Below are 27,260 nucleotides of genomic sequence, written 5' to 3'. Positions count from 1 at the left end.
TTCTTTCATGCATTATTACAGAAATTTCATTCCAGCTTTCTCAACTGTTTAGCTTACCCTAAACCCATGGACTATGCTGTATATTAAGAAAGCGAGAGAAAAGAGTGAAAGCAATCACATATGGCTAATTCATACAGATTATATGTTGTATTTATCACTGCCAATGCCTAGTTTATTGGACTGCAGGTTTGGCTCAGTAATGCAGTCCCATTAAAGTTCTTTAAATTCCAGAGGTGAATTCCACCAGATTACATGCATGGATATCTATTGTAAGTATGGAGTAAAAATGTTATTATTATTTATGAAGTGAACTAAAGAATCGGTATCCTGTCTGGAAATTTTTATAATCTATCCTGAACCACCAGAGAACCATGAATAGAAGTAAGAATATCCTAACTTGATAGCTTGAACTGTCTTCGGTAGACTAGAAATTAGCATTTTAATCCTCTTCATCCCTGTTCTCCCAGCTCTCCCCAGTGTTTACAAAGCAAACCCACGATCAGCCTCCCAAAATAACTACGGGCAGACTGTTGGTTTCAATCATTTGCTGTTTTTTCTATATTTCTGTTCTTGTGATGATGCCTCCTAAACAATCTTGATGGTGATTAACCTGAAGATTGCTGTCTACCGATGCTAAGTAATAAGACGAGTAACGATAATCGTCTATTTGTCTTATCAGTGATAGCACAAATTTTCCGAGTATAATGGGCCGTCGTGCCATACACCATGAAATGGAGAGACCCATCTCAAACACGCAGAGAGACTGTTGTGTGAAGTCTCAGACGAGCAACGCAAGCTTTGCCGAACTGCAGATGAAGAATGGTGCATGGCACATCAAGAAATCGCCGCTCATCAGTTGGTTTTGACACATACTTCTGAACCAGAAAGATCTTCTGCCAGGAGGCAGGAATAAGGAGAGTAGAAAGCTATTACAAAAGGCACTGGCCGACTTGGCGAGAGAATTCTGAGAAATACAATTTCCAATATTAAAAATTAACCATCCCAAGGAAATTACGTTAATAAAAAGAATGATAAGAAAAAAAAAACCAGGACCAAGTTTACCAACACAAGGAGGGGGAAAGAAAAAAAAAAAAGGCAATGTCTTGGGATGGTATAAAGGAAAAATCAAGTTTAGCATCTATGTCCACCCAGATTGTCACACCACCTGCCAGGCCAGACTTCTGCAAGTCAGCGAGGCAAGTTGCGCAGCAAAGCATGGCAGGCAACCTTGGCATTTTTCAGCAGCAGGGCGAGTAGGAATGAACGCCAACACAAACACGTAGGAAGGGTACTGTACCGCACCGTACTGCACTGCACTGGAGGGCAGAGACCTCGCTCTTCGAGGGTTCGTACTGCGTACCGTAGCATCCCTTACAATTTCTATTTGAGGCGCCACATGACAATAACATTTTGCTCTGCCCGTGAGGCAGCTGTGCTCCTTAGAGAGCTTTACCGATTAAAAGTACAACAGGTTCTTCCTGTTTCCTACCTATCTGCAGCGTCACAGCACTAGGAGAGAGTCCCCACCTTTCAAACACGCTGCACTCACTTTCATTACAGATGATGCCGGTCCACCCAGGTGAGCAAACACAGCCACTGTGTTCGCTGTTACATCGGCCTCCGTTCAGACAATCCTCGCAGCTCAAGCTACAGTCATTGCCAAAAGCGTTATCGAGGCAAACTGAAATGAAAAAATACAGAAGGCTTAGTGAGCACCCAGACAAAATAATTCCACGAGCTCTCACCTATCGTTCCAGATGCGCAAGTGCAAAAAGGAACCTACGCAGCATTGACAGTCTGAAAAAAAAGCATTCACGCTGTTAGCGGTACTGTTGGTAGCATTGCAAATACCACTGATTCATCACAAAAGACAGTCCCAAATGGAGATTCCCAAATTTTCCTCTTCAAATTTTAGAGTCTAAATAAAACGAAAGCTGGGACTTCAGCTGGAACTTACTCCCTTAAATGCTGTAATTCTCCATCAAAGAGCACTTAAAACTACTTTTTAAAAGCAAATATTTTGCCTTCAGAAAAAGTGAATTTGCACCTAATGCTTGATAATATTGTAGATAACTAAAAGTGTTTCTTGGAGACAATCTCCTTTTCTCCTTGCTAGGCTATCCTTTTTGTTATTCTATTGCAGTAGCTGGATGCGGTGCTATTTAAGCATAGTTCAGTGGTATTTTTAACAGCATAGTTTGAGTGTTATTCTAGGAAAACAAAGCATAATACACATTTATCACTTCCTTTGTTCTTCACGGATATGAAGAAAAGATTTAGTTTGTATGGGAAGGCTTCTATGAAAACACGTTCCTCCCTCACCTTCCCCACCCTTCTTTTCTCCCTTGCACCCGCAGACAGGCGCACCCTCATGTTCTCTCTTTGTGGGGTCTATTGAGAAAGGCGTAGAAAATAAATGTTACTCTCTGCTAAAATATCTCGGTGACATTAAGATCCTACCCACACGGTCAGTTTATTGCCTTCGAGGCTTTATGGCTGTGGCTGGAGGCTTTTTGGAAGGGGATTTTGAACAACACCTGAAAGCGAGCTGGCAGATTATTTCAGCTAACAGTTAAGTCAGCAGGCTGGTTGCTTTTCACCAGCAATTTTCTATGTGAGGCCAGATTTCCTCTAGGTCTCAGCACCCAACTGTTCCTTTTTCTGAAGCTGAACAAATGCCCAAGCTTTCAGAGACATTCAGAATCCCAGTGCTCCCACTTGGAACAGGTTACAAATTCATACTTCAGGAGAAGAATACAAATTAGCATTAAAAACATCATGCTTCTGCATTAAAAAGTCATTCAATCTATAGAAAATAGGTAATTACCTACACCGGCTTATTGTTTAAAGCTGTATTTTTATAATATAGATAGCAGCACAAAAATATGTCTGAAAGTATAAGGAATAAATCAGCATTTGGGAGGTAAAAGCACTTACTAAACCATTAAAAGTTTCATTCCTCCATCACCTTTTCCTACAAACCCTCACATGCTGCAAAGCCTCAGCTTTAGAAAAAGTGCAGATGCTCAGCTATGACTGATAATACCCAAATTTATGTGGCCAAACATAAATAAAACATGCAAAAACTGGTCAATAAATATTTGATTGTGGTTTCTAGGCCTGATAATTTTGCCTGTGGTTATCTCATTTATCAGTTTCCCAATTGGTTATCAGTGTCGTTGAGTCCGGCTGGATGCTATGTGATTTGGGAGGTCTTAACAGTTTTGTTCATAAAAATAAGTTAATTTTTTATTAAAGCCAAGACCAGTTCCTGATTTTTGCCTGTAGGGCACAGTCCTCGGATGAGTAATTAGAGCTCATATAAAAATCACAGGACATACATAACAAAAACAAGAAACCCCATTCCTCCTTGGTGACCCACCAGCACTTACTGCGCTCATCAGAAAGAAAGCACAGGGTTTCAACTCATAATACCCTTTCAGTGGTGAAATTTCCACCTTCAGGTGGAAACGCTGAAGTCATGCAAAGTCCAGGGGGGGTGCAAAGCTGCTTGCTAGAAGACACACGGACGTGCTGCTTTGCACCACGCCTGTGTCTGTGTGTGCTCTGTTTGCCACCAGCTGAGCCAAGCCCTCGGCCAGCCTGAGCTCTACGCGGATGCGTCCGTGCTTTTCCTGGAGAACATGCCCAAACTATTTAAGCATAGTTCAGTGGTATTTTTAACAGCATAGTTTGAGTGTTATTCTAGGAAAACAAAGCATAATACACATTTATCACTTCCTTTGTTCTTCACGGATATGAAAAAAAGGGTTAGTTTGTATGGGAAGCCTTCTATGAAAACGCGTTCCTCCCTCACCTTCCCCACCCTCCTTTTCTCCCTTGCACCCGCAGACAGGCGCACCCTCATGTTCTTTCTTTGTGGGGTCTATTGAGAAAGGCGTAGAAAATAAATGTTACTCTCTGCTAAAGTATCTCGGTGACACTAAGATCCTACCCACAATCTCCGCAGAATCTCCAGAGGTTTTTTTTTCCTACCACAAACAAGAATGCAAATATCTCAAGTAAAAAAATCTCAAATTATTACAAAAGGGCTTGTAAACACCCCCCTCAGCCCCCTCCCTTTCCTAGCTCTAGGAGAAAGGGAGTATTTCCCAAGGGCTTGTTCTCAGCAGAGCAGTTTGGGTGGATTTTGTGCATCGCAGTAACCCACGCAGTCCTCTCGCCCCGGGACGACCAGGATCTCCCTGTCTGTTGCCTCCGGGGCTTGGTGCGGACACCCTGTTTTTCCAAGAAGCCTCCCAGCCCTTTCTTGCTGTGCTCTCACTTTTCCCATCCCTCCCTCCGCATCCCTCCCCGCCTCATCCGGGCAGCAGCAGCCGCGACTGGGGAGCCTCCCTGTTCCCCAAACATGTCCCATTTGGGAAGGGACATGCGGCGATGCCTCCTCCCCGCTGGCGTGGGAGATGGGCAGAAAGCAGGATTAATGCTCACCTCTCCTCTGCTCCTCCTGATGGCTTAAGCCCGGGCCAGCCCAGCATCACTCTTGCCCCAACTCCTCTTTCCAAGACCATTTCCCCCATTTGCCGCGATGGCTAAAAGCGTCCCTCGCTCACTCACCGACCCTGTGCACCAGGGTGAGCTCTCCTCGTGGGTCTTCATCCTCGTAGAGGGCCCCGAGCGCGTAGCGAAGGAGCTGGGGGGGACCCCTGAACTGCAGCCCCGGAGCCCCAGCGAAGCCCGCTGCCTCCTCCGCATCCGCCTCCTCCCCGCCTAGGGCTGAAACACACACGTGCCATCAGGACCTGGCCCCGAGTCTTCCTCCGCGACCCTTTCCTCTCGTTTACATCTCCTTTTTTTTATTATGCTGGTAGATTTTCCAGCTACACCCCTGTGCAGTCTGCACAGCAGTCACAGCCCGTTCATTTCCTCATCTGTATTTATAAACAGAGTTTCTGCTACCCAAAAAAGAGAAAGGGGGAAAGGGGGGGGGGGGAATCTTTCCTTTTCCTTTCTTGTGGAAATAAACTCTAGTCCTGGAGAGTCCAAAAACAAATTAGACAAGGAGTTTAATTTTCCTCACTTAAAGTTTGAGATTATTTTTAGTTAATGACGGCCATTACTCTAGCTCGTTTTGGAGATGACAAATATAGAGCGAGACCGGCTGTCCAATTTATTTTCAGAAAAACTAAAATTTGAGCCTTAAAATGATGGGAAATCAGCTGGCTTTCTTTGTGGAGTTGGTTCTTGGAATATCAAGCTCTGCCCAAGGTTTAGCAGGTGCTAAACTTGGTTATAAAATTAAGTTGCTAGGCTAAACTCTGCACTGGTTACACTGGCAGAAATCCAGAACCACACCACTGGCTTTAGTGGAAAACTTGCCTTGGTTCATCAAAGCAGAATCTGGCTACCTTTTTTCCACAGGGTGTTAAACTTCATCAAATAGTGCAAGTACACTGTCAAAATAGTATTTATTTCTAAAACACGAGGTTTGGATTTTCAAAAATGTCCAGGGGATTTAAGTGTTCATCTCCCATTAATCCTAGGCAAAACCCATTACTTGAGGATGAACTGGGGATCCGCGTGTTGCATGTAGCTCTACCCTGGCCACATTCAGAGATGGCTCAAGTTGGGCTCCCACTATCCCAGGATCTGTGAAAATCTCAGTTGAATTCACATTTTAAATCAGTGGGAAATACTTTAATAGCCTTCAAAATGTAACAATAACTTACCGATGCAGGACCATCTGTTAACACCAAGCCTGTAACCCTCCTTACATGCACATTCGTACGACCCCAGAGAATTAACGCAGAAATGGTCGCAGTTGCCGTTATCAAGACGACATTCATCCACATCTAGAAAAACCAGATACAAATGCTGATTAGGTGCAAGTACCTCTGCTCGGAGAGTGCACTCTGCGCCTGGCTGCATCTGAAAAATTATTCTGCACGTAAGAAAACCCCATTTTCTTAGTACTTCGGGGCTCTCCATTTCTCACTAGTATTGGAGATATTACAACATTTCAGGGCAACATGGAACAGATTATTTCACCTGTTTTTGTCTCAAGTGAAAACAGTTGCTTTAAGCTGTTAAGCTCAGTCGATCCTTTGGTTATTTTGAGGGCTCTCTTTTTGTAGAAGTAGTCTTTAACACGCATCAATATACAGTGGCCACGGAGAGAGGAGGAAAAGTTCCTCTCTGCTGGCTTGTCTCCCTCAGCCCCACTTCTCCCTGCTTGATGCTGGGTTATTACTGTCTTCCAGTCTCAAAAAGTGGAAATTACACATTTGTAAAACCTTATCAGCAAAGCTGGCCTACGGTCACTGACTCTCTTATTAGGGAAATGCCCACCAAGCCCTCTGACGAGCTTTGACAGCATTTCTTCTGCCTGCTGTTGTGCCTAGAGCGAGCCACCGCTATCAAAGGACTCACCGTCGCAGGCGCAGCCGTCGGCGTTGGGCTGGAACCCCGCTTTGCAGGCACACTCGTAGCCGCCCGCGTAGTTGATGCAGAACTGGGAGCAGCAGGACTCTCCGGTCTCGCACTCGTCCAGCTCTGCAAGGAAGGGGCAGCTCGTTCAGCCCCTGGACACGGTCTCAGCTGCTGCCACGGTTTTGCTCGGTAGCTACCGCGCTTTTCAGCGCGTGCCTTTCTATGTCTTCCTCTCCCTTCACCCACAGAAAACGCTGTCTGAATCCTGACAGCGGCTGTCTTCTACCTTCTCCCACAGCAGCCAATACCCTCCACGTCCAGGGAGAGGCATCTTTTCTGCAAGTCTTAGGTGCCACAAGGTGATTTACAAAACAGACAACAACTAGGTCTCACCAGCCCACAAATACCATCTATTTAACAGTAATCTACATTTAACCATTTGCGCTTTTGTACGTTCAACCTTTTTCAATGCAAACTAACAGCGAAACAAAGCTCCGATCCAACAACGCATTTGCTGGACACCAGCGGCCTGCTCGGTGCAACTGTAGGTTTTGAGAACTAATTGCTCATTGCCTTATCTTGCCCTGTGTCCATCTGGAAATTGGTATCGTCGACACCGCTGTTCTGGTGATTAGATACGAGAATCGAGCTGTTATCTTTTCACTGCAGGCTCTCAGCTGCTCGCAGCCCTTGCAGCCTGCTGAGCGGCTTGGTGGCCATTCAAGGGCCACCATGTCAACGCTGAGTCTGCAAAACGCTTTTGAACGTTACCCAGACAAGCAGCCGCAGATGGGAAAGGTCAGTGTCTCAATTAACCCTGGAAGGAGTACGAACATTATTAGGAAACACTGACAGGAGAAAGAGGAGAAAGAAAATGTAATTAATCAATCGAGGTGAGGAGGTCAGCATGAAAATGATTAATGCAGGTTATTGGAACACGGAGTGTTTTCCAGAAATGTCACAAGCCGAGCTCCTCTGCAGTACGTCAGAGGATGCCTTGCTCTGGGGTCCAGCAACAGTCCCTTGTCTGCGTAGGAATGCGAAATGTGCATCCAACAAAAAGGAGATTTTTGCTGTTAAGAGCAGCTTTTCACGTCCTCAGCCTTGCCAACCCCTTCCCCTGCGCTCTCACCTCCCTCGCTGTGGCCAGAGGAACTGCTTCCCTCGGCACTCTCCATCAGCAGGTGACGGAGCTGGGGCGCGGGCAGGAGGCTGCTCTGCCTCCTCTACACAAGCGGGACCGCGTAACCCGTCCCACCCCGGCGAGGCTCTGGATCCAAATCGGCCTCCCTCACCTTCTTCTCCTTTGCTTTTTAAGCTGCGGCACCAACCGCCCTCGCAGACCTCGGTGCTTCCCTCCTCCCCTGCTCCTTCCTCTCTCCTGCACTTGGCTTGCTTTGTTGCAAGACTCTTCTTGTCTGTAATGCCTCTCACATTCACCAGAGCTCCTGCTCTCCACCTCCCCTCATGTCTCACTATACTGCTCTGTGATGCCTGCTCTTCCCCCCCACCTCCTTCTTGGCTATTCTTTAAAATTTTAATGGCACAGTGACAGCAAGTCTAAACCAGAATGAGATACAGTTTGCATAGCAAAAGCCGTAAACAAAAAAAATCACATCGTAAAATTGTTTAAAACATGAAGGAATTTTTAAGCTCGTCTCTCGAAATAAAAACATATCTAACTCTATGGCTTTCAATTCCTAAGTGAGACTTCTCACAGCCAGAAGTGCAATCTCATCACTGAGCAAATCTGATGGAAATAGAGCAACTTCCATAACACAGAGCGGAGTTTGCGCATGAAGCACTTCAGAACAGCAGCGCTACCGCTCCCAGCCAGAGCCCAGCCTCTTCCCAGCCGCCGCCTGAGGAGGGGAAGGAAAAAAATTCAGCCAAGCGATGCTTGGGCTGGACACAATGAGATACGGCCATGGCAACTGGTGATGCACCAAAGCGTCATCTTCCATTTGGGAGGCAGAACTCCTTCCCCTGGTTAATTCATAATCCCAGCAAACACACAGAGCAAGGCAAGCTGGAGCAGCGGCTGAGGAAGCGCCAGAGGACGGTATTAATTAAAACCTGTCGGAGAAGGGCAGGCGATGGAAAGGTATTTCCCTGTGTGCCAGCTCTCCTGCAGGGTCCCCTTGCAGAGAGACCCGCCACACCTCCTCCCTCCTCCCGCCGAGGTGCAGCGTTCGCCACGAATTACCTGCGCACGTTTTGCCATCGACATCGAGGCGGTAGCCATCGTCACAGGAGCAGCGCGGCCCCGCAGTCGTGTGCTCGCAGTGATGAGAGCAGCCACCGTTGTTGTCCTGGCAGCTATCAACAATTTCCATTTCAATGCCTGGCGGAGAAATAAATCAAAAGGATGTTAAAAAGCAAGCGCAGGGGGAGAATCGCCGGAGAATAAGCCTTCCGTAAAAAAGCCGACTGCTGTAGCAGGAAATATAAACTCAGTTCCCACACACAGCCAAGAAGAGCACGTTTTGGAGTCGCTGAACTCCAGGTATTTGTCTCCTGGTGTCATAACAGCGGATGCTCTGAGGCTGGCTCACCGTTTCAGCAGTCCGCCTGCTATGGGAGCGTTCACGGGTTTCCTGAGATTAATGCTTTGTTTGAACCTAACAGTGAGCTCTGCCCTTGCCCCAGAGGAGGAAAGGAACCATCTGAGGAACCCAGGTGGTTCAGCTCAACCCCGACCACTTATGCTTTCCAAAAGCAGCTTTTAGTTTTGTATGCGAATGGGAAAGAGTTGGCTCTGAAACATCCACCAAACACAAACGCCTTAAAATTTTCATAGCAGAGTCCTGTTGGCGAGCCTGACACCTAAGCAGAAAGCAAAACGATCTGCAGGTTTTGACCCTCGGATGTCCCTTCAAGGGGCCACACGGCAGCTCCTCTGCTGAGACTTCGTCCCCCTACAATTAAGAGAGGGTGGGGGTACGATGCTGTCGCCAGCCCCCTGCGCCCTGAGAGACCACCCCAGCCTCCTGCCCTCCGCTGCGCTGGACAGTCCTCACATGTTGGCCAGGTCCAGCAGAAACCCTCAGAGAGGAAAGGGAGCATCTGTCCATCTCATTCCCACCAAGGTACTTCATTACACGATTTATTCAGGATGAAAAGAAAATATAAGGGCAGTTGTAAAGTTTCTCTTGAAGAATTAGCCGGATTGTCTTGTTACAGAGCTATTTAGAGAGGAATTAACTTCCCATACTATCTAGGAGAACAGAAACACCCTCCCCAAAGGAGCCATCGTACTTCCAGAAACAGCCCAGCTCCGAGCGGCGGCCGTCAGATCTGGTAGGGAAGGACGGCATTTCCCCACTGCCGCCGCTCTCGGGCACGTCTGTGTCGGTGCCTCTCATCCCTTTTTGTGCCCCCGGGGAGCAACCTGCCTGCCAACAAGAAATGCAAGTCTAGCTGGAAGAGGGTATAAATTAGAACATATATGGAGGGCTACGTCTCATGCATGGTAAGATTATTTGCGACAGGAGAAGAAATCCAGTCTCCTGCCCAGTGTGTTAAACTAGGATTTAGGAAACTCAGCGACCAAATGCAGAATCTGACTTTATACACTGTTGTCATCGTTCACTTTGTCTCAGTTCTTCATCAGTAAAAACTGGAATAACAGCTCTTCCCCATGCCACTGGGGAAATGAAAGAATAAACAAAGATTGCAAATTGCTCAAACACTGGGATAATCCTGATCATAAATATATGCAGAATGTTTTTATTTTTATTGTTTGCTCTGTGATATTGTACATAAGGCGCAGAGAATCACCATCCCCTGAAATGTGCTGAACATCGAGAAGAAATATTATCAGAAAATCACAATGAAATCTAAGTGGTCTAAACCACTTTTTTGTCCCCATAACAGATCATTTTGTGTCTATATATTAACTGCATTTCCACTTGCACTACTCACAGTTCCCCATCACCTATGAAATAATTCTCCAGGATGTCTCTCACATAACTGGTTTTTGTTCTTAATGTATGTTAATGCATTGAAACTGAATTTCATCCTTAACAAGTATTTCTTACACACACATTCTTAAAGAAAGCATTCATTCTCTGGCATGCAGCATGTTTTCCTAAGGAAATTCTGCTGAAAGTTCTTGCACAGTATTATTAGATTGAATGATCTTTGTCCACCTCTTTGCTAAAACAGGTCATGCTTTTGTCTGCATTCCAGTGAGCTTATGTTAGGTCCATAATAACACCAACTTTTCCACATCACCTCCTTTATTAATCTAAATTTGCCCTCAAGGACAGCCCAGGGATCACCTATCAACTAACGGCGCTGGGAGTCAGTCCCCTTCTCAAGGAAAGTAGCGTTGATTAAGAAACCCCGCTGGCAAGAGGTAAGTATGTGAGGGAAGACAACAGGGCTCAGCATCACTTTAGTTTGGCAAATTTTAGTTGTTCCAATATTTTTTTCATCCCCAATCTTGCTTTTCTCCTTTTTTTTTTTTAAAGCTTCTACTTAACAGTGTCAATAATCTCAAGAGAAGCATAAGGAAACCTAGACAGATAAAGACAAGAGCAGAACATCACGTTGATTTTCTTTTGCATCAGATCCAGCACATAAAAAAATTGGGAGAAGGAGGGCAGGAATGAATAAATTTCACAGAATAGCAATATTTTGGTCGCTCTACAATAGAATTCACCAGACTCTGAAGATAAACCAACAGGGCTATTTGCTCTTTGAAATGCAGTAATTAAGGTCTGTGAACACAGGCTTAGGAATGTATCAACCTGCAAAACCAGCAGTAGCAGAAGATGAAGAAAATAGTATTAAGCTTGAGCTTTTGCATACATTTGTTTTGCTGGGAGTGCTAATCCAACTGAATTAAAAATGAAGCATAGCAGTTTGCAGATAAGATAGCCTGAACTGCGTAGCTGTAGAAGTGTCACTTACGGTAGCACTGCTTTCCATCAGCCCCCAGCTCGAAGCCGGGATTACAGACACAGGTGAAGGATCCCGGAGTGTTCACACAACGATGAGCACACCTGGCTCTCCCTTCTGCACACTCATCAATGTCTACGAAGCAGAGAGAAAGGCTAAGACATTCATTTGGATATTAAAATAAAAAATAATATTACCCTATGCGTTTCCAAGCATCCACTGAAAAGAGCATCCTGATGTTAGTCTACAAATGACAGCATCTGATGAATCCAGGAACATGGATTCACGTGTTCCCACAACAGAGAATGAACTCACAACATTATTCTCCAAAATAATCTTTTTTTTCTAAACACCATTGACCTTGAACCGCTCAGTGTGAATATTTACAATATCAAACATTGCATTTACAGTAGCAGCCAAAGCAACTTGTTTATTATTCCTGTAAAAAGGGCAATGGCAAAAGACGTCACTTGAAGAACTCGGAAGAAAGGTCTGTCTCCCAGTACCCTAAAATTATCACTAGGTCCTCAATGCCATTATGTTTAAATTAATGAAGCAGGAAATAGCTGATTATTCGCTGAATGTCAAATGATTTGGATTAAGTGGTGGCCGGGTTTCAGCAGGTACGAGGGAGACAGATCTTCTCTGTCACATCCCTGCAGCTTCTTCTACAGAAGTCCAGCAGGGAGGCACCTACTCTAATCGGAGGTTTCACCCCACCTGTAAGAAAAGCAAAAAGGTGAAGAGCTGTAGGTGGGGAGACTGTTCTTCACCCAGTCCTCTGGCAAGCAGTCTGTTCCTCAGCTTTACGCTCGCTAGTCTGTATTTTGGAGTTACATGTCACCAAAGACATCCATCTTCCTAAAAACTTAGTGGAAGAGCATGAAAATATTTTTAAGGAATAATAATTGGGAAAAAAACCCAACAAAAGCCTACACTAAATACTGCTGCTGTGGAGCAGAGCTGCAGAAAACACCAGCCTCCTTGCAAAGACCGGCATTATCTTGCACATGGCAAACCCCTAACCGACCTCCTGCTCCTTCCCTTGTTCTGACATTTAGCTTGCAAAATACAGTTTGTTCATCGCAGCGATCCTGGGTCAGTCCCTCGCGCACAGGAGACAACAGTCCGGTGTGCAGCTCCTCACCTTTCACCACAGCAAACCACTTTCTCGCAGGTTTTTTTTCCTCCATATGCGCTGTAACCAGTGCCGTACCCATGGCCCCTTGCACTTGAACACAAGTAGCTTTATGAATGCAAGCAGCCTACTTGCAAAAAGAGGCCCCAGGCAGTGCAAACACCACACACCGACTCATGAAAATTTCAGGATAAATGACAGCTTCTCTGAAGCAGCAATGTGAGTAGCTGCTCTTTAGAATGAAATGGGTTATTTCTCCTTTTTCTGTAATTAATTGTCACTTTTGCAAGTAGAGTATGTTGGCAAATGCTGTAAATGTTCTTTTCTCTTTTTCTGCTTTTTCAGATAGAAAAATAAAAAGTTGGAAAACTGAACCACAGCCACCATCCTGCACATGTTTCTCCACATCTTGTACCTACAGCTAATAGCTAAAGTATGACACTTCAGTTGCCCTCTGTCTCCTTCTAGCTCAGTTTCCAAAGAGTCAAATACCAGCTTGAATTTTGCAAAAGACGTTGAATAATTTCTAGGAGAAAAAACCAATAATTGTATATCCATGGTGAGACATGATGCTTAATGATTCAAAAGACTGTTGCCACGAGGTCAGGAAGAACATTTGTTCCAATATATAACATTGCAAGTTATCTAGTGCTTTAGTTTATACATAAATTAACAGAATTGTCAACGTGTATCTGAGATAAAATGAGTAATGTGCTGACCCTAGTATTAAACCCACTGCTGTTTCCATCTATTAATCATCACTGAAGTGTCTACGCTACTTGAAAATACTTTGCTTTTGCAGTAACCTTACTCATGAGTAAGCCCAGTAAGAGAGGAGGTGCGCAACGCTACTTGCAGAAGGGCTTACAGGCAACTGGGTAAAATACTCAGGGTAGGAAGTAAGTATTTTGCAAAGCACCCAGTACTCTGTATAGATAAGACAACAATTTAAGTACGGGCAAAATTTTGGCCAAGTTTTCAAAAGGAGGAGTTTGAAATTAGTGTCTGAATACATACCCTGATCCCAACAAGGCTGGTAAAAATCTGTGCACCGTGAAGTCCTCGGGTGCTTTCCACTTCATAAAACTGATAAACTATCTAGCTTCCAAGCATCATATTGAAACAGAAAAGCAGGTATTTTGCTCTCTAATTCCCTCACGTTTCGGGTCAGAAATGCTTTAGATTCTTTTGAAAATCCCAGACTAAATACAGGACTTTGGGATTCAACTTTTTAAGCTCCTCTCTTCGGAAATCTTAGACTTCATGATTTCTTCCTTCACAGTAGTTTCTCTATTAATATGGAAACAGTTCTCCAGCTAAAAAGCCCTTTGAATCCTAAATAGGTTTTCAGTGACCCGGTTCAGAGTGTTAGTTGAACCAATTTTCCAGGAGCTGTATCTGGGGCATTATTTTAAAGGGACCCTACAAGAATAACACTACAGCATCTACAAATCCAGTTGCTAGAAAGCATGATTTAAGAGATCACAGAGTAATTTTCATTACTAAAATCGTCCTTCAAGACTATCGGCTGACATAAATATCACAGAGAGAACTGCTGTTTCAAAATGCATACATATATTTGTATAACATATTCCTTTCTGTTCAAAGCTCAGTAAGCCAGAGCACTGATTAATACCTTTCTTCCCCCAAAATAGTCCATCGTTTCTTACCTAAGCAGGACTTTTTGTCTGCAGAAAGATAATGCCCTGGATGACACTCGCATTTTGCAATTCCTCTCGCATTTTGACAGATTTGTGAGCATCCTCCATTCCCAGTTGTGCAGGGGTCTATCACTGAAACCAATTAGAGCAGACTGTCAACTTAAAGGTCACGTTTTTGTCTGAAAATGGTCTTACCTGCCATCGGTACAACTAACAACGAAGATTACTGTAGCTGTAAGAGATTAGACTGAAAAAAAAAATATTTGACAGAATGTGGTGTATAGTAAAGCCGTTGTTTTTCTGTACGCTATTTTCTCTCTTGCTGGACAGCATTTTTCATAGAGCACCAGCAATGTTTTAAACAGTGGGGAACCGGGCTCGTATTACACCTTGGAAGTAGGACAAGAAAAGTACATTTTATCCTTATTTTGCTGTAACTGAGCACGTTTCAAGAGTGGCTCTAAACAATAGCAATTAGCACTGCAGTATGTGTGAACCCATAAACACGTACAATGGTGGAGTTCACCATGGAACAACGTGTATTTAAAAGTCTCTAGAGGAAGTAAATGCTGAAGAGCCCCAAAAGATCTCCTTCAGTCTAAAAACATATGCCATTCATGTTGTACATCAAGATTTTTTTCTTTTTTTGAACAATAATATACCATTTTTCAAAGATAATCCGCTCTAAGTGGCAAGTACTTAGAAACACTATTTATAAAGTGTCTGCAGAAGTCTCCACCTCAAAGATTTCACTGGGTTTTATGGGTTTATTTCAGGAACACATACCTGCTGGAAGCGGACTGATGTATTTGCCCAAATAAAAACTTTGTGCACACAAAAATAGACCTCCCGGGACTGTTTGGACAGGTCTGATTTGAGTTAAGAGCCAGAGTTCTCATACCAAAATCTAGCATTCTGCCCAAGGTTGAGGTTTCAGTTTGGAGTACTAGTTACACTAACGCTGGTGACTAAGATTATATAGGCAAATTCGGAGGACACCTTTGAAAATGTGTCCTCTAGAGTTCTTCTTAGTTTCAAATAAAGCTTTATAAAATGTAAGCCTATGTCCTCACCTATCAAGCTCTAATTCAGTTTTAGCATTTTACTAATTACTGTCTGATTTGAGACATTTGGCCAGTATTCCTCACTCGCCTCCAGCCTGACATCTCCTTCACTGGCCATCTCAAGCTCTGTACAAGCCAACTTCTACCAGGGCACCAGGAAGCAAGTCAACATCGGTTCAACAGCAATGGCAGTGGAGCCAGGGTTTCAGTAACCCTGGAGAAGTGCTGAAGGTATCTTCCTCTAGACCTTGCTGCTTTGCTCTTCCAGTGGCTAACCACATACATACATAGAGCTGTGCAGGAGAAGGGAATAGGAGAGAAAGACCTCTGTTTTATAGAGATACATTTAAATATGGGGTAGGTTTTTTCAAAATTTCCTCCGGTTTTCACTTTTCTGTGTAGCCAGTGGCATTTTCTGCCACCGTTGCCCCAGAACACTTTCAAATTCCCTCATTTCACCTCCTGGCATCTCAAGAACATAACCGTTCAAGGCTGCAGGCTGAGAGTTTGACTTGGCAGTATTAAATAAAAAATTTAAAAAATCACTGTTAAGGATGTAGAACTGAAATTTTCTGTTGGACTTTCAACATGATAGGGTGCAAATAGGTTTCCAAGGGACAGCAGCACTTCATCCTACGTGGCACTTTCAAGGCTGACAACTTGGCTCTGCAGTTCGACAACTTCCACTCTACAAAGAATTTAGCTTCAAGCAAGAACTCGTTCCTTGCTGATATGAAATACTGAGTTATTTGTTGATCCTTTTTTTATTTGGATAGATTAAATGAAATCACTATCAAACAGCATCTGTTAAACCTGCATATTATAAAGGTTTTCAGAGCATCTAAAGCTTTAATTTGAGAATGATTACAGCATAGAGTAAAACTTGTAACACTCTGTGACATGACAACAAGCAAACAACAAATTATAGGGTAGATGTTAGTAAAACATAGTAATTTGAATAAAGATAGCAGCCTTGGAAGTCCTTAGACAAGATAAAAGTTTGTAAAGGAAAGATCTTCAGGACATAAGGCAACCACCGATTGACTTGTTTTCCACTGACATATCTGTTCCTTCCTGTTATCGGCAAGTTTCAGGAAAAGCTAAAAATAACTCATTAGTGTTCTTTTTCCTACACATTTGGCTCATGGTTTGACTTAATAACTTCAGTGGATAACAGACTCCATCCTACAAATCTCTATTGTAAGCTGTTAAACACTATGGCAAAAAAATTACTGGAACTGTTTCGTTTCCTAGATGTCCCAGGACATCCAGGAACTGAAAAAGCCATGGTGATGCATTGATCTGGGATGGCAGTGATGTTCTTGGTGAAGTGTGACTATGGGCTCTGCATGTGCTGTGGATCTTCCAGACCTCCACTGCAAGGCTGTAAAGAACAGGGTCTCCAGTCCTATCTGCCATGACCTCTAGAGCACCTAAAGAAAGAGAATTGGGCCTTATCAAGCTCATTTTCTTGCTCACAGCAACCATGACTTTACACTAGAGAAAATATAAAGTGGTAAGGAGTAAAATTTCCTTCTCATGGCAAGGAGGTTAGGGGTGGAAATAGCATTGACTTATAGAAGGGAAACTCAAAGTGGCTTGAGAAAGATATTTGTTCTTACCATCCCTGGATAACCCAACAAGGAATTCACTCTAGCAGACATCTTATATAGCCCATTCTCTTACACAAGTATCACAGCCCCTGCTGACCACATCCATACATGCCTCACCCCTGGAGCAGCTATCTCACCACTTCGTCTGATGCCACACCACTCCATCCCATCGGTTTGCCTCCACGCTGAAGGCTGCACCACCCTTCTAGGCTTGGGTGTTTCTGTACGGCCTTTCAGGGCTACGGGGTGCAGCATTAGCTTAGCAGCGAGGATGACTCCACACCTGCAGCACAGCTATGCCTGCTGTAGTAAAAACCCTCACGACGCTGTAGTTTCTCCATCCAACCTAGCGCTACAGCAGCCATCCTTTCTGGTTGAAAATTAAAAGCAGCCAGGCTCACCTCCTCCCACATTTCTACTTAAAACATCTCTAATTGCCAACCCAAATGTATTCATAGCCACTTTATGCTCATTTGTTCCTGTAAAAATCTTGTCCATCGGCTTAACTAGCACTTTTCTCTCCCGGGTGTTTATTTGCTAAGGTATTTAAGGGAGAAAAGCATCCTATTCGGTCTTCATTTTGCCAGCTGAGCTCCCCTTGCAAGACAGATTCTCCTTCCTCTGACCACAGCTGTCCTCCTGGGAGGTCTGCACTATTATATTTTGATTTACACCACCCTGCACACAGGTAACCAGGCGTACACGTGACCTCCAGATTAAGGTCTCACCCGCAGACAAAGCTGACCTTGCCCCTTCTCCACTGTTCAGTAATTACTGGCTGGTGACGAACTGCTGCCTTCGGTGGGTGGCTGACCCTCATCAGCCCCACGACGTGAGGGAGCGAACACAGCTGCCTGTGAGGTGGCAAAACCTCACCAATTAGGGGACCGAGCCTGCTCGTTTTGCTGTTGAGTTAACCCAGAGCGCGAAGTGGCACACGAAGGTTTGAACTGCTCCATGACCGCCCAAGGGACAACTCCCACCCGACCAGGCATCGCCACACTCAGACCCTGCCCATCCAACCTCTGTCCCACCACGACACCATAAAAAACACCAGAAAGGTTTTTTGGGTGGCCCCATGCAGGGATCGGCAAGCCCAGTTGGCTTGGCCAAGGACATCTTGAGTGCCAGAGGCAGCGGAGGAGCCGCGAGAGGTTTGGAAACGGGCTGGAGAACAGCGAAGGAAGGTCTCTGATGCCCTCTCCCAACTAACGCGGCCCTTTGCCAACTCTTTCTGACAATCTTGGGGACAAAACACGGCCACCCCGTGAGAGACGGAGAGGCGAGCTGGCTGCAGATGCTCGCTGAAGCACAGCGGGTGCAGTCTCTGCAGAGGGCAGGGCTCGGGGAGCCCAAAACCGAAGGGCAAGCGCTCGTTGCACACAGCATGAGTTGGAAGCAAGCTGAACAGCAGGATTTACTTACACTTTATACACAGCATATAAAATCTCCGAGCAGAAGAGGAGCCATATGGAAACGGTTTTGTGACAGGAATTTTAGCGCAATAAATCCATAAATTTGGCCCTATCTTTCTCTGGCATATTCAAGGGTACCATGTGTGTGCGCTTGTGTTGGGGAAGAGGGGGGAGGATTTGCCTTAAAAACTGATGAATATGTTAAGATATACAAGAAAAAAAACCCAATAATCAAACGCAAAGGTAGCATTTCTGTTCTGCTTGTGAGAGTGTTTGCTTAGAAACCTGAAGAGGAGGATGAATGAATCAGACTGTGATTAGGAGCAATGTAAGCCAAAAGCAGATAAAGAAAAGACTTTCTGTAGAATAAAACATGTTCTGCAGGCCAACTCTATATACAACTTGGTGAGTAATAAAATGTTAGAATTAAAACCCGATTAAGTTCCTAACCTATGTCATCATCATCAGTGTGCAACAAACAGCCAGGAGTCTACGAGGCCAAAATCTTGTTCAAAGTTGTGAACCAACGTGAACTTCACACCTCAAACACGTGTCATTTTAATCCTGTTAATAAGCGATTCCTAAAGCTGCTTTTGGCAAGCAGGGTGAAATATGAATGAAAACAACGACCTGAAGCATTACCCTGGGGTCTTTTAAATTGCCTTTAATGTGTGTCTCCAGGCAGGTAGCGCTGGACTTACCTTCACAGGATTTGGCATCCCTCTTCAGCTGGTAGCCCGGCTGGCACTGGCACTTGTATCGGTCTTCACTGAGCTGAACGCACTCCTGCTCACAGCCCCCCTTGTTAACACTGCAGGAATTGAGGGCTGGAGCCAAGGAAAAATTGAAGGAACACATGTCAACAACCCAAGAAACTTATTTCCTATTTTAACTACGTAAATGACAGTAAAAATACGCAAACCTTGCCGAACAGCTTTCATAGATGCACCTGTCCCCATCCCTGCGTGATTACTCTCCCTTGCATTCATGGTGCTTGTTTGACCCAGCGTCCCACGCCGGCGAGAGCCCCTGATTCCAGCAAGAGGCGGGGGAGATCTGAGAGCTGTAATGCTGACTAAAGTACAGCCACCCTTTGATCTGACAGCAGCAAGGCACTTGAGAATCCACTGAGGTAAGGAGGGAAAAAAAAGAGTGGCCCTGCTGGCACTTTCCCATTGGTTTTTTTTCTGTGCCTGCTATCATTGATTTGAAAAAAAAAAAAAAAGGAATTGTCTTTCAGGCTGATTTCCTCAGCCTCATGCATAGGAAGCTGCAAATGACAGGAGTCACAAGCTCCGCAGGACAGACTCACAAAGTAAACCGTAAGGAACAAGAGGCTCTCCAGTACATCTCTCAAGATGCTGCTTCTTTTACCCAGACAAATTAATGTTCTTTTTTGTTCAACGTATATCCCGGGCCTCTGGAGAAACATTTCTCCTCCTGCCAAAATACGTTAACACACACCCACACCTATTCGCACGCTGCATATAAAAAGAAGATAGATCGTTTGGACCTGTTATTGTGCTGTACGTATGTAAGTGTGAGCGTCTGCATGACTGCACCTATATATATTTTAACAGCAGGGATGTATTATGTTCTCCATGAGTAGCTGGGAAGACTATTTGGTCCTTCATGGAAGGCATGAAATGCTGGACCCAATGAAGTCAGCAAAGAGCTCTGATATTTATTTTAGCAATATTAATTCATTTATCTGCAACAGACATTAAGAAAACATTAGCCACAAAAGCTGCTGTAGGATGCGTTTCACCCTATGCTACCAATTAGCAAATACTTAAGTTTGTGCAGTCAAATCTGTGTTAAAAAGGCAAAAAGAAAAGCAAATTTTCACATTATATCATGGATGCATGCAGCAGCCAAGAGACACCTTCTTATAAGACCTGACCCTGGCTTCTGATCTCCACCCGTGTCTGCAAACCTCCTGCCCGGTTAGCGATTTAACTTGAAAGCAGCCCGATTTCTACACAGGAGATAGCAGACCCAATGCACACAAAGCTTCCTGCTTGCTGCACATTAGTATCCAAAGACCTGTTTTTCAGCAAGAATATTCAAATAAGATGAAAATATTTCAGAAGATGAAAAACGCCTAAATCGGCTCCAAGCGACAGAATACACATCTCAATTTTTTAAAGTGCCGTCTTCTCCCTCTTTTGCTGGCCATAAGCCAATTTGGATGGAAGGGGAGATAAAAAGCAACCTGCCGTACCGAGAATTTGGGAGACTTCGAAGCCGGAAGGGGACGAGCGTGAACTCCTGCGCCGAAAGCGTGCACCGGCGGGGCCGTGCAGCCTGGCCCTGCACGGGGCTCTGCCGGCGGCCGGGGAGCGAGCGGTGACTCCGGCGGGGCCTCGGCCAGGTTTATCACGCCCGCCGCCAAGGCATCGCGTGGGCTACGCGAGAAGGTGCCAGACTGAACGAGAAGAGCACCGGGGAAGGAACAGGACGCATCGTGCTCGTGCCGCCAGCCGCCGGCAACGCATCTTTGATGAGAAAAAGGGCGAGACTTGGCACGTCGTGAGTCTAACCCCACCTCTCGTAAAGGGGCTTGTGGCTGGAGGTCTGAGCACGTGCACGGGGTTCAGGCAGAAACGCAGCATGCCTTCCACTTTCAAAGATTTGCTCCTGAAGTTTGGTAGAAAAGCAGCCCCGCTGCCGATGCTGACAGGCACGGCGGTGCGTGCCTGGCCCCGGCTCTTTGCGGGGCGGTTGGTGGTAACGCCTGGCGATGCCGAGCGAGGGAGGCATCACGCAGGAAAGACAAAGATCTGCTGATGGTTGAGAAATGTGTATTTCTCAACCCATTATTTTTTATACTAGTGCCCACATTTTTACAAAAAAACCCGAGTATGAAGCCATAGTTGGATGTATACATAGCAACCATGGGGTTAGAACATGCAGTCTCTTCAAGCCTATGTTTTCCATCACTTTAAATCCAGCCTTATCAATAACGAGAAATGTAACTTCAGACATACTGTGCTTTTACTTACGTGGAAAAACACACATTATGACTTGTAGAGATATTTTCTTTGTTGCTTCCTCTATTAAGAGCCTTAGTGAGCAAAAGTCTCCACAAAAACCTGCATCACAACAGCTTTTCTGCATAAGGCAGACATCAAAGATAATAGTTGGCACCAGAGATGAATCGGGCTCTAAAGACTGCGCTCTGCTTTCACTTCCAGGAGTTCAAACAAGAATAAATTTCAGTGAAGACAATGAATTTACATCAATCCAAAAACACGGCCCGATACTACAATAAATGTGTTCTCTGTCTGAGTTTCTGCTTTCCAGACACCAGTCCGTTAAACTTTAATGAAGTTAAATTCATTACATTAACATAATCAAGGCATTAAAAAAAAAAAAAACAAAAAAAATTGGACAGTGTTACCTTTGGTTATTCTAATTACTTAATTTGCAGTGAACGTTCAGTCTGGTACATATATCTAAAAATGAATTCAAAAATGAACAAAATTTGTGGGACCGAAAAGCTAAGAAAGAAAAGGAGCATTGAAAAAGATGGGATTCTGGCATGGCACAAAGTATCAGAGACCATCAGACGATTCAAGAAGAAAGTATTTTACTTTCATTGAATAAATCTACCCATTTTAGAGGTTGTTTGCTTTAGATTTTGAGCAGAAGTTTCTAATGAGAGTAGGAGGAATGACAAACAACAGACAGACTTCTTCAAACCACGTATTTTGAGGATCATACTAGCAGTGGAGGGATGGACCACCAGCGGTTAGCCAGGATCCCAAACACACTGTGATGATGTGGTAGGAGGGCCGGACTTGCTGGAAAAAGCTTGTGACAGTTCCGTAATCTTCCATGCAATCACAGGAGAAAGTAGCTTATCCCAGGTTTTTGACTCTTCAGATGTAGGCTGAATATCTTATAAGAAGATAGATCCACTGCCTTATGTATGGGAGACTTCCAAGCCATCTAGGCTGCAAAATCTGCTTCCCCTCAAGTGATTTTGGCACTTTTGCTCCCTGAAACATAGGGTTGCCAAAAAGAAAAAAGACGACGTGGAAAGAATGAACATAACAGAAATCTGGGCTGGGTTCATCTGAAAAGCCTGTCTAAAGGGCTGCTTGTTTCTTATTTCTGCAGCTGAGATAATCACCTTCCATAAACAGCTCATTTCCAGAACATTGTCTCTTTTTTTATTCTTAGCATGTGGGAGAGATCGTTACATCCTCTAAAGTATCTACAGAAGAAATATTGCTAATGCAAGCCCTACTTGAAACGCTAGATGTTCTGCTGAGCTGCACTAGGTCAAACGAGAGGTGCAATATTGGGTTTACTTCTTGATCGGATGAGTGCTCAAAACCGAATGTATAAACTGGTGCGGCAGAAGAGGCAAACTCTCCATCCCCAATGGTCAGCGCAAGCAGTTAGTGCCCAAATCCCAATGCTAGGCACTCCTGGATTACTGGTTTATATGAAATGCTTCTCTCTGTCCTCGTCGATTAGTAACTGTCTTGTGCTCCAATGCATGAGAGCTTATTATATCCATTTATTTTGGTGTCCTGTCTAAACAGCTGAAAGAGAACTCAATATCCTCCGCTCAGTATTGTGTATATCCATTATCATGATAGCAGTTCTCTTGGAAACTTACTCCTGTCTCTCATCTTAGGATTTATTTCTGTTTCTCCTCGATAATTTCTGAGATACTGCAAACAGAACTGAACATTGTATTAAATATTTTTAATAACTTCTTGTGAATACTTACATTTGTGAAGTGAAAACTCGCTTTCTGATAATGTTTATAGCTAGGACAACTCCAAACTGAGCTTCTTGATTCTGTGAAAACTTCACTATTTTATGTCCACAGAAGGTTTTACATATCACACAGGTAAATTAATTTGATTGCCATAATACCTATTTTTTGCATTTATCATTCAGTTCTCTCGCTCTTTTCCCCCCAAAGGCACTTTAGTCCTTTTTTGTATAAAATTTCCTCTCCACCACAGCTGAAAATGAGACTATCCAGAGAGAGTAATGTAACTCAAACATCGCATCTTTCACTTCTGGGTCTTCCCTGGTCAGATCTAATCTGAGATGAATTTCTCTCTTTTCTTTTAACTCACAGAAAACCACTAGTGCTTCCAGTTAAATAGGAACCACTCTGCTTTTACATTATTTTTTTCTCTCACACTAGTGTTTCCTTACCCATTCCTTCTCCAACAAAGATAATCAAGTAAAGACTGAGATTTCACTGTATTTTTAATTGCAGTTAATTACCAAAACCCTGAAAGTCTCTGTATGTGGTAAACCCAACAAACCCCAAAAGGTAAGTTCTTTACATAAAAAACATTATTCCCACAGCTTGAGCACTGGTACATCTCGTGGTCTAGCTGCATCAGTAAATTTATTGCTGTGATAATACCAGAAATGACTGATGACATATTTGGCTGATGTTAAGCACAACCAAGGGACTTCGTGCAAGAAGCAAGACAATGACCAAATTGTGAGTGAACTTATTCTGCAGATGTGGTCTGACCATACTCGCCTGTTGTTCTCATATTACCTAAAATCAGGCTTAAAAATTTAAACAAATGACGTCCTTTTCTTCTTCCCAAATGACAGAACATTTTAATCCTTTTTGCAGAGTTCAACAACTTGACTTTTGTACTCATTTAAATGCAACACAAGGACATTATTATTATTATTATTATTATTATTATTATTATTATTATTATCAACATGCAGAATTAACTCTGCATGTCTTGTTTCAGGGCTCAGAGTCCAACCTAAGAAACACAGGGTTTATTTGTAATGGCAGAGCTGCTCATTGTGTCACGGGCTGAACCGCCGAGCTCCATGGTGCTCTCATTTACATGAGCACGCATAGGGTAACTCCATACCGTAAATCAGTGGCTTTTCACCCCAATCTGCAAAACAGGGTATAGCCTCTGGGATCTTATCTATCCTCTTCCTACTGTTTTCTAATGCCTGGTTCTTGGAATGGGATTTCTCTGACCGACAGTAGACGTCTGTCAGCACAACTGTGGGCATCGTTCAGATTAGCAGAGCAGTTGCCAAGACGAGACCTGCATCCAACCCATGCTCTGTATTTAACGTTGGCAGAAAGGGGAACACATCCACAAGCAAGCATTCATGAATTGAAGACCTTCAGTATGGGAGCTTTAAAACTAATTTAAAGAAAGGCAATCAGTTTGGTTTGCAACTTCTTTTGTTACTGGCTTTCATGTGTTGTCCTTTGCTTGGGTGTGCCACGGAGGAGTACAGCACGGGTTTTGCTGGCTGAGCAAGGGAAATTCGGTATCAGTTGTAACAGAGATGTTATAACCAAGACTGCAGCAGAGGAAGATGTATCCCTGATGTACAGGAGCACTGCAACCTTTTTAAAGACTGATGTAGATAAAGGGATGGATCAAAGGGCATAGGAACGCTGTGGGAACAAGGAGCTTTTGCGAATCTATAGCACCCTAATTATCAGTCCACAGCATGACCAGAACCTCAGGAAAAGTGCTCAAAACTCTCAGCTTCACATCCATGGGCACCTCCTGCGTGAGCTAAAAAAGGATTAGCACAAACTAAACATTCATGTAATATGCCTTGGAGGAGAGTTTTCAGCCCACCTCATCCATACTTCTCCCTGTGCCTAATAACTAAAATGTTAAACAGGCCCAAGCAGACAATTCTGCATTACTGTTTTACCTAAAAAATTCAACATGCAGCAAAGGAAGGGTAGGGCTTGTTCTCTTCATGCACTCTCTGAAAACCCAAGAAGACCTCTGAGCGCATACTTAAATATTTCATTAGCCTTTTAGAGCGCCCTTTCTAGCTAACAGTCCATAGCACCATTCTCAAATGTATCTCAGTAATTCACAAATTTGGCCTCTGCTCTTGATCCTCCCGAGAGGATTTTCTGCTCTGCTCACTGTAGCACAGTCGTAGAGATCCTACTTCATCATCTCACCCCTCAAGGCAGTTAATGATACCCTCCTGCCTCTGCTCATGCTACCACCTGGGAAAGCCTACAGGGTCCCAGCCTGGCCAGTCTGACGGAGACGGTCACCTGCTGTAGACTGGGTTAAAACCAACTTCAGGGTGGCAACCACAACGTTTTATTTTGTCTTCATCACTGAAGACGCAAGCTGCAGTTTGGGACTGCTTGGTTGGAAGAGCAGCGTTCTGCCAGGCACCCGTGGGCAGGAGATTTCACTCTCCGCTGTTTGCACCTCTTCAGAAAAAACAGGCAAAAAGACTAAGTAAAAGGAAGAGCAACGGGGGCAGAAAAGCCCAGGGCATGGCTGGAACATGGAGGGGGATGTGACAGAACGGAAAAATGCTCAGAATTGCAATAACGTTTTCACTGGAAATGAAGACCCCCTATTTCTTTAATGCCTGCTGCAAAACAGAAGAAATTTTCACGAGATTGCATCACAGAAACACAGGACACCATCACCGCTTTGTTCTCCAAAAAAGAACAAATTTGGAAACACCTGAATCCTCGCAAACTACTTGAACTGGAAGGGATACTGAACATCCTTTGTGAATTAGGCAAAACTCAGACTGGGGAAGTCTACAAACCTTTAGGACGCGAAGACAGGTTTAGCAGAGAAAAACACATCTTGAAGTATGGGAAGTGCTTGTTAAAGTTTACTTACCTATGCAAGTGCGTCCATCCGCATGGAGCCGGTATCCCGCCTGGCACTGGCAGTGGAAGGAGCCGTGCGTGTTGACGCAGCCTTGCTGGCAGCCACCATTGACCACCGCACACTCGTCCACGTCTAGAGAAGGAAGGCAGATGATGAGAATTACGAGACAGCCTCAGCAAAGACATACCCTGGTTCTCCTGGACGGCACGTAGCTCATACGTAACGCAACCATTAAACTCAGACTGGGTTTTTGTTTACTTCGCTTCTGCGCTGTAAACAGAGCAAAGAAAATTGAAATTTTATGGTGTTTTTCAAAGTTCCCGCAGGCACTGCCTCTATAGTCTCTACTTCTGAAGCCCTTGTTAATTAGAGTGATCTGTGACACGGCTGTTTCCTTGGGGCCAAGAGAAAAATACAGGGAAAGAATTAGGGTAAGATAACACATCTGAGCTTGTAGGTACCGCTGGTCAAACATTTGGCTTTTGTAAAAATTTGCTGTCTGAAGATTTCCTTTTGCATCAGGCCTTTAATCCTATTAGCAGGTGCTCTTGAGGGTACAAGCACGTACAGCTGACATAAATGGAAAAAAGCCATGCAAAAGCAGAGCCCATGCTCTCAATCAACATTACATTTTCAACCACTCAACACACAGAGAGCTTAGCCATTACATTTAAAAAGAATGATGATTTTGTGCCACATTTTCTGTCCCTTGGGCTTCCTTGTGTTCACCTGAGCTTTCCATAGCATCTTGTCAGATGGCCTCCCATAAAAATGATGTGATTTCCTGATGATACCTTTTCCGAACCTAAGCAGGTACCTTTCCATATTCACGTTTTAGGGGGTTACATTCAGTCAAATGAAGAGGGGAACTGGTGTTCACCCAGCTTGAGAACACTGCTGTAATGTTTCATCTGAAATTGATGGACAATGACGGACAAAAAAAGGATCAAGAACGGTTTAAGTAAACAGGCGAAGGTTTAAAACAGACCTACAAAACTGAATTTCCAAAAGTACCACATAAGCAGTTTCTGCACCTTTTCAGCAACACTGGCCTGCTGTAAATAGCATTTGATTGGCATGTTGACACCATTACCTTAAAAATCGACACAGAAGTCATTGGAAATAAGGGTCAGTTAGTCCATTCCCTGACAAAATTTCACCTGGTAGAGGTTTGCCTAGAATTTGTCTGTCCTTTCATTAACAGCCCCCAGGGGTGGCAACTCCACGTCCCTCCATCTCACCCGGGGGCGATGCTGGTACCAAATTATCCTGACCGCTGAAGAATTCTCCTCTGGCCGAAGCCAAACCTCCCTCCTGCAATGGGCATCTATAAAGAACCCTCCTTTCAACCTTAAAGACTCCTATTGACTTAATTGCTCTTTAGATCATGTTCTCAAATCATCTAAGGGATGTGTCCACCCGAGCACACCC

General features: G+C 44.2%; 1 protein-coding gene across 1 annotated transcript in view; it reads right to left on the bottom strand.

The window, feature by feature from the left end:
- Positions 1–27,260, bottom strand: part of LOC142413014 (uncharacterized) — a 235,045-nt gene that overhangs the window by 41,810 nt on the left and 165,975 nt on the right. Inside the window, exons 6-14 of the mRNA XM_075509042.1 lie at positions 25,839–25,961; positions 18,888–19,013; positions 14,104–14,226; positions 11,308–11,430; positions 8,597–8,734; positions 6,391–6,513; positions 5,691–5,813; positions 4,579–4,731; positions 1,550–1,681 (exon numbers count right to left, since the gene is read on the bottom strand). Of these exons, the coding sequence (XP_075365157.1) occupies positions 1,550–1,681; positions 4,579–4,731; positions 5,691–5,813; positions 6,391–6,513; positions 8,597–8,734; positions 11,308–11,430; positions 14,104–14,226; positions 18,888–19,013; positions 25,839–25,961 (1,164 nt within the window). The remainder of the gene's footprint in view (positions 1–1,549; positions 1,682–4,578; positions 4,732–5,690; positions 5,814–6,390; positions 6,514–8,596; positions 8,735–11,307; positions 11,431–14,103; positions 14,227–18,887; positions 19,014–25,838; positions 25,962–27,260) is intronic.

Source organism: Mycteria americana, chromosome 7 (assembly GCF_035582795.1).
Source record: "Mycteria americana isolate JAX WOST 10 ecotype Jacksonville Zoo and Gardens chromosome 7, USCA_MyAme_1.0, whole genome shotgun sequence".
In the NCBI taxonomy this organism is placed as follows: Eukaryota; Metazoa; Chordata; class Aves; order Ciconiiformes; family Ciconiidae; genus Mycteria; species Mycteria americana.
This window is presented reverse-complemented; position numbering and strand designations above follow the sequence as displayed.